Here is a 7,696-nt window from a genome sequence, read left to right on the forward strand (position 1 = left end):
TACTTGACCGTCTAGCAAACAACTAGCTGGTCGTTCACTCTCTCGAAGGGCTATCGTATAGCTTTTCTATTTCTCTCGATCGTTATGAGATGCGCTTATCCGATTATCCAAAATGAAAACCATTTTCACTTTTATTCTTCAGTTATTAAAACTGAAAGAAACTTCCCACTCAACAATCGTTTAAATGAGAGAAACAACCAACCAACAATTATCTAATAATTGTTTTTTTTTTATATAAATAAATATAATAACTAGTTTATCATATTATATTTATAACCTATAGTTTTAATATCGCCATCATATGTAATATTTAAACCATAGTTCTTTTCTCCTTTATTTAATATAAATTATATTTATATTAATTCCTCCAATCAATGTATCTAATACATCAAATCAATTATATCATATATAATTAAACCAATTTAATTATATCATATATAATCAAATTTTCTCTTGTTAATTTGAACATTCTAACTAACCCAAAAACTGATTCTCAACTTAAATTCATTGAGCTACCAAGGGGACCTTATGGACGAGCTTGTGGCTCCAACGGTACGTGAATAACTAGCTAAACTCTTTAATCACAATATTCACCATCTGTTAACTACCGGACACTCCACTAAAGACCAACAGCTATAATCTTGACACTACAGATATATTTCTGTGTCCATTGGATATAACCAATCAACATTACGATGACCCTTCACAAATCGCTCGTAAGTACAACTGGGCCAATTTACCGTTTGGTCCTTGTAGTTACATCTAACTCATTAAGTACCACTGATTCCTCTAATGAACAATACATCATAATCCTACTATAAGTGAACACTTCTCGGGCCATGAGAAGGTGTGACGCCACATTGTTTAAGTCCCAAAATTTGTCCTTAAGTGAGCAATCTATCTACTCATCTCTCCTTTGGAGAATGAGTGAATTTCGTCCTATGTAGCTGAGTTCTTAGCTCCCCAATTAGACAAATCCCTAAAGTGGTAGGTTTGAGTCGGTGATTGGCCACTCACATCTATGCAAATCAAAGGACCGCCCTCATAGGCAAGAGTTCCCAACCCACTCAGGATTAAAGTCATGTTACCTATGGTCATCCTAGTGAAATGAAAGTCTCTGTCATTAACGGCATTTTATAATGAGACTAAACATTTCGTGGTCTAGTCTTATACAAACTCCTTTGTATAGGATACCCCGCTCGTATGTCTCCACAGGAATGATCAGGATTAGACCATCTGTAGCACTTTACAAATCTTGTAACATCTACAAAGTAGGTCGTATCAGTAGTATCACCAGGATAAGGTTTCCCTCCTTTATCCATATACTACAGACTATTTAGGTTATCACTTAAGGCATGATCCACTTATATGTCTCCACATACATGCTTAAGTTGCAACGATAACCAAGGATCTTAGTTTATTGGTTTGTGGTCAAAGCAACTAAAATATCTCATACCTTATAGACAATAGTGAAGAAAATATCTCATATTATTACATCACAAATGTTTGTCCATACACATGTTTACAAACTACATGACCCTACAAGATTTAGGACATCAAATATATAAGTGTAATGAACTAAGCATACATGCTTTCATACACCCTTATACTATAACACTTATAATATAAAGATGATGGATGAATATGCTTAATGCATGCATATATTATAACTCTTATATTATATGATGCATGAGCACGCTTTAAAGTAAATTAATCATGCAAACTACTATATTATAACTTTTATAATATAAAGATGATGCCCGAATAAATGCATAATCTATGGTGGAATTTAAAACTATATGGTATACTATATGACATAATTTAAACATACATCTCATGTACATTCATCAAAATTAATGAACTAGGACGATTTGCCTCAAAAACCAAAAATTTAGATTTATCTATTACATAAACCATCGAGTTAACCGGTTCAAACAAGCGAACCGGGTCTTGAACCGCCCGGGCGAAGCCTCGCTCCCTAATCATGTAGTTTTTCCTTATGATCGTCGAGTAACGTTGGTCGAGTAGCCATGATCGTGTAGGATGGGTCGAGTGCCTTTGACTATGCGATGAAGCATGAAGGTCACTTGATCGTGCAGCGCACTGAGTATAACACTTGTCTGAACAATCGAGTATACGAAATCTTCACAAAACATGATATTAGATCCAATATATATTGTATATGTTATAAATCCATACCTCATCAACGATTTCCTGAACAATGAAATCTTCATTGTCCGAATTTTGTTCCTCAATCTCACGAGTATTTGGGTTGTGCATCTACATTCTATTTTTACTATTAGGTGATTCGTTATTACAAGTTAAATAAGCATATGTTGGAGACTGTGTATTATACCTGAAAAGTGTATCCATATGGAACTATTTGTGTTCCAAAGGTATCCTCTTCCTCATTGTCTACAATTTCTTCTCCTGGTTGTACTACTCTTAAGGGAAGGAATTTAGTTGCCATGTCTCTTAATAAATGATCATAAAATTCTAATGATGTAGGAACTCCAACATTTCACTCTATTTTCACTTATTTAACTGCTCGAGTTTGGTCTTCATCCTATATAAGTAATTGAATAAGATGAGTAAATTTAGAATTATGAAATGTACACATGATTATAACACATGTGGTTAGGTTGACATCATTCTTTTCACTTTTTGTTTTGTATCCTAGCCCACTGGTAGACCCTAGAAGGCAATCACTTCATCTTATTTCCTCTCGTTTCACCGGTAATTTGACACATACCATTATTCTAGAAAAAAATAGGAAAGGAGGAAAAGGCGCAAACGAATTGACGATATCAAACTTTTTAAACTTGATATTAGATTAACTGAATTATATAATATTAATCCATATTTCTCGTATTATGAAATTATTATGTTAAAACAATTACATCACTGAAATTATGTAGGATCTATTGACAAATAAATCAGATACACATCGACAATATATGCCTTACTTCAGTATATAAATTTACACTAAAAAAAACAGTACATATCACATCAATTTATCAGGAAATGCAACCTATGTCAAATACACCTTTTGTAAATCTCAAACAATAAGCAAAAAAAATTTGCAACCTACAACATAAACACACTTTGAATACCTCATACATATATTCATTAGAACCACATTTATGAAAGCAGTAAAGATTTTGAAAACATGCTTAATAAACATGATATATAAAGCAACGCTTTTATGTATATACCAAACTTCACTATATACATTTCCACATAAAACAGTAAGTGTTTTGAAAACATGCCTAATAATCAGTATGTATAAACCGGTGCTTAAATACATATAAACGCCAGTATTTTCATCTCATATTAGTTTATCAAAAAATGCAATTTAGGGCCAACACATTAGTAAGCAAAAAATTTACAACCTGCAGCATAAACACACTTTGAACACCTCGTTATGAAGAAAACGGCTAGTTACAACCTACGACACATGCGAAATGTACTATATAAATTATATATCAAATGTATTACTTTATGCAAAGTATTTTCGCTCATTTACAGTACGCTGAGTATTTTTGCCCATTATATATCAAATGTACTACTTTATGCAATGTATTTTCACCCATATGAAGGAATAATTCAACGAATAAATCGACGTTCTCAGTTTAAGTCATATTCGAAAATTTCTAGTTTATAGATCATTAACCCCATATGCATTTTGACCCAAGCAGAAAATGAAGAAGAAATAGTGGTTAGTCTAACAATGTACATACAAACCCTAACTAATAGAACTTCAAAGCGATCAAGATTTACTCAGAGGTGCGTCGATTGTAGAGTGTTCGGTCAATAATGAACAAGATTTACCTCTTAGTAGACTGTGCATCGATTGCAGAGGAAGGAACAAAAGAATGAAGAAGGTACGACGAAATAGTTCGTGCGACGTTGAGATGCAGAAGGATATTTTAAAAGGATATTTTTTTTCTTCCTTCAATGAACAATACGGCTTCCGATTGCAGAAGGGTAGTTTATTTTCTTGTATAAATTGTTGAAATCTTTTAAAAGGGTTTTTTCTTTTTTGTATTTTTTTCATTTCTTTTTTAATTGGCAGGAGGATTACAATGTAAACGGCCACCAATTTTTTTGAAAATATGAAGACCACTAAGCCTTTTCAAAAAAATATTGAAGTAGATAAGTGTAATATTGGACTATATTTAAGGCTTCTATGTAGAAAGTTAAAAATTGGGCCCATTTTCAGAAATGCCCATTTCTACCCATTTCCCATTGGGCCTGAACCACGAGCCCACATGAATGCCGGCAGGCGGCAAGAGCTCAAGGCAGGGCGATTACGGTTGGAGTATTTTCTGTGAAATGAAGGACCAGCTCGCGTAGGCCGTAGGGTCGTCGGTCGAATCTCTGCCTCCAGTTTGTCGAGTCGAATTCGTCATGTGCATAGCAGCGTTTCTATGGCAAGCTCACCCGCTATATTCGTTAGTCCTTCTGCTAAACCGTGACGAATATCGCAGTAGGTCAGTCCAATTTTAGTGGCGTTTTCCTTAATTTCCTTGGGGGATTGATCGATAGTTTTAAATTTTTTGAAATTGATTTGGGTTTACATGTTTAGGCCGACGAAGCCGCTGGAATGGTGGGAATGTGGCGAAATTTTGGGCGGAAGAGATGGGTTGGCCGGCGGGACGTGGCTGGCTTGCTCCAGAAATGGCAGAGTTGCATTCATCACAAATTTCAGGGAAGTTCAGTCGCTTCCTCAGGCTAAGAGCAGGGGAGAGCTCCCCGTTCGTTTCTTGAAAGTAAGATGGATTTGGTTATCGTATCACTAGTTTCATAAAACTAAGAAATATATCAAAGTAGTGCAATGTTGCTATATCAAGATTTGAAACGTGAGAGTTAAAAGAGGCACCAAACTGGAATTTGAATCCGTCGAAGGGTATGATTAACCTGTTTTAGTCGCTTTGAAAACACATGCATTAGGAAAATTATGCGCAGGAAAGTACAGCTGTAAGTATACCTTACGAAAGATTGCAAACCAACGTTACCAATAAGAAAAGAGCTATTCGTTTTGTTTTAGTGTGTCGTGTACTGGTGAATAGACAAAGATGATTGAAGCTACAACATGCTAGTTTTGTTTGTTCTATGTTATAGTGAACAAAAAAAGTGTAAAGGAAAGGTAATTGAAATTACAAATAAGGGGTGGAGACTGAAGATAGAACATTCTAATTTTGTTTGTGTTGTGTACTAGTGAAATAGGAAAAATCTGATTGTATGCTTAACGGTTGAACGAAGTTTGAAGATAGAGCATGCTCGTTTCGTTTCTTCTGTGTACCTAGTGCATAGGTAAAGCTAATTGAATTCATAAAGGTGGGCGAAGATTGAAGATGAACATGTTAGTTTTGTGTGTTCTGTGTGCTAGTGAATAGGAAAAGTTTAAAGGAAAAGCTAATGATTGACGTAGATTGAAGATAGAGCATGCTTGGCAATTTGCCCTTGTCTCTCTCATCAAAGACTGCAAAATATGGGTCATTCTTGTTGGGAATAAGGACATAGAATGACATACTTACTCTTACAAGAGAAGTGGATAATTTCAATGCAGTTTTTTCAGTGAAATGCTAACAATAAGTTAGCGTTTACAAAATTAACAAGATAATTTGCATTTGGAGTCGTAGAATGATGATTATCATGCGTTTTTGTCTTAGCAGAGCCAGAAGAGTCCACTTGACTTCGCCAAAGAAGTTGCAAAGGGAGCACACCTGTACAACGGTTTTAACTTAATAATTGCTGACATTTCCTCCAAAACCATGTCTTATATCACCAATAGACAAACAAATGACAGCGACAGCCTTGTCACTGAGGTTTCCCCCGGCATTCATATCCTCACAAATGCACAACTCGACTCTCCATGGCCCAAGGTACGAAAGAAATATCTCAATTTTCTTTGGTATAGTTTCTATGTAACTTTTTTAGTTGTGCATTTAGCGGCGATTGAACAGAGAAGATCTCAATTTTCTTTGGCAGTAATTTAACACGGTATCATCTTGGAACCTTGTTTTTATATTCAAATTCAAACTGTAAAGAAAGTGAGGAAAATATAAATAAATGGTTGGCTAAAGCTTGGGTTTTGTAGCTTCAGTTTGGAGGCTCAATAAAAGATTTTCCCAATTGTTTAGGCACAGCGACTGGACCAGAGTTTCAGAGAGCTTATAAACAAAAATGGCGATGGGGAACTTTCAGCAGAAGAGATGGTTGAAAAGATAATGACCAACACAGTTAAAGACGACGTGAGCTTGCTACCCGGGATCTATTCTCCTCGAACGGAATATCAATATAGTTCCATATTTGTTGATACAGACACCGAGCTGGTAAAACAAAAGGGTCATTTTGTTAGCTTTTTCAGAGATATGCATGGAGAATCTGAAATGGGTTTGGTCCATTGTTGAATAGGGCCGTTTTGGAACTAGAAGCATATCTGTTTTGTCCGTGAAGAACAGTGGGGAAGCTTCCTTCTTTGAGAGGCATCTGGAGAACGATGCATGGATTGACAACCATTTTACTTTCCAGATTGAGAACGTCTAAATCCTGGTCAAGGATAGTTGGGTTTAATAATGTTAAGCTTCTTTCTTCTTGTTATAAGGAATCGAAAGGAGAAAGGATATTGTATGGAAGAAGGGTTGAAGAATAAATCTATAAAAGATAGAAAATTAGGATTGATCAAGGGCTCTTTCTTATTCCGATGGTGCTGGCTCTAATTATTTTCCATCTGTGATAATCATTGGTTCATGTATAAAATGGGTGATAATGTTCTGCAGCTTCTATGTGGTCCTTGTTTGAACTTAAAGGCTTATTTTCTTTGGACGAATGCACTCAAAGTATTCTTTCTAGGTTATGGATGGAAAGAAATCAACATATTTCTCAGCGGAAACTCGTGTATTGCTATTTTTGAATCAGCTCCTTTAAATACTTCCTCATTGTGTTCTCTTACCAAAAGATTTAAAAGGTTTCCATTAAGAACATTAGTCGTTGCTGGGAGAGTTTTATTGTTCCCGATTAATTAATTTTCTCTTATGTATTTCGTTTACTTTTTTTGGTTACTTTTATCCACTCCTGTAGCGTCTGTCTCTTTAAACGTGTGATATCTTCTTTCTTTTTTTTAAAAAAAAAAAAAAAAAGAAGAAGAAGAAGAAAAGAAAAAAGAAAAAGAAAAAAAAAAAACTTGATGAAGGGCCCATTTGGCAACATTTTCATGTCCTTTTTCAATAATTTTTGTTATTTTTTGGAACGAAAAGTAGTAACGTATTTGATAATCAATATTTCTTTCTTGTTTCGGTAAAAAAAACAAAAAAAACAAAAATGTATTTTGATAACCTCTTCATTCTCGATACAAAAATGAAACAACCCTCCCCTAATTCTTTCGAATCGTGAGACACATTAAAATGCAATATAAGTCCTAAAAATGAAAATTTTAAATAAAGAAAAAAAATTAGAGGGAGGGGTCTCTTGCTTGTATTGTCAAAATTTAATATATCTCACATAATTCACATAAAAAGAACACCCGGAAATATCCATTCTAAAGTTAGAGGTCGAATCGTGGGTCTTCTTTATATACGCCGTGGGTTGACACCGACCTAAGAAATAGATCTTGTTTACATTTAGCTATACGAGAGGGAATTCACTCCTTTCTCGAAGCAGGGGTAAGTTGATAGATTGCTCCCTTAAGGGC

The 7,696-nt window shown here is 34.9% G+C and overlaps 1 protein-coding gene and 1 long non-coding RNA gene across 2 annotated transcripts; one reads left to right on the plus strand and one right to left on the minus strand.

The window, feature by feature from the left end:
* Nucleotides 1-1,783: 1,783 nt before the first annotated feature.
* LOC120071420 (uncharacterized) lies at nt 1,784-4,129 on the minus strand. Its single transcript, XR_016523902.1, has 4 exons — nt 3,832-4,129; nt 2,357-2,566; nt 2,200-2,287; nt 1,784-2,120 (listed from the first exon to the last, which is right to left on the minus strand). It is a non-coding gene; the product is annotated as an uncharacterized LOC120071420 (long non-coding RNA).
* A 163-nt stretch (nt 4,130-4,292) lies between these two features.
* LOC120071418 (transport/golgi organization-like protein (DUF833)) lies at nt 4,293-6,898 on the plus strand. Its single transcript, XM_039023694.2, has 5 exons — nt 4,293-4,493; nt 4,589-4,772; nt 5,679-5,888; nt 6,147-6,338; nt 6,421-6,898. Exons 1-5 carry the CDS (start codon nt 4,411-4,413, stop codon nt 6,550-6,552), a joined length of 801 nt encoding a protein of 266 aa, XP_038879622.1. The 5' UTR covers nt 4,293-4,410; the 3' UTR covers nt 6,553-6,898.
* The last annotated feature ends 798 nt before the right edge of the window (nt 6,899-7,696 follow it).

The sequence above is a fragment of the Benincasa hispida genome, chromosome 10, assembly GCF_027475165.1.
Source record: "Benincasa hispida cultivar pf3 chromosome 10, pf3_genome.v1.1, whole genome shotgun sequence".
NCBI classification, from domain to species: domain Eukaryota; kingdom Viridiplantae; phylum Streptophyta; class Magnoliopsida; order Cucurbitales; family Cucurbitaceae; genus Benincasa; species Benincasa hispida.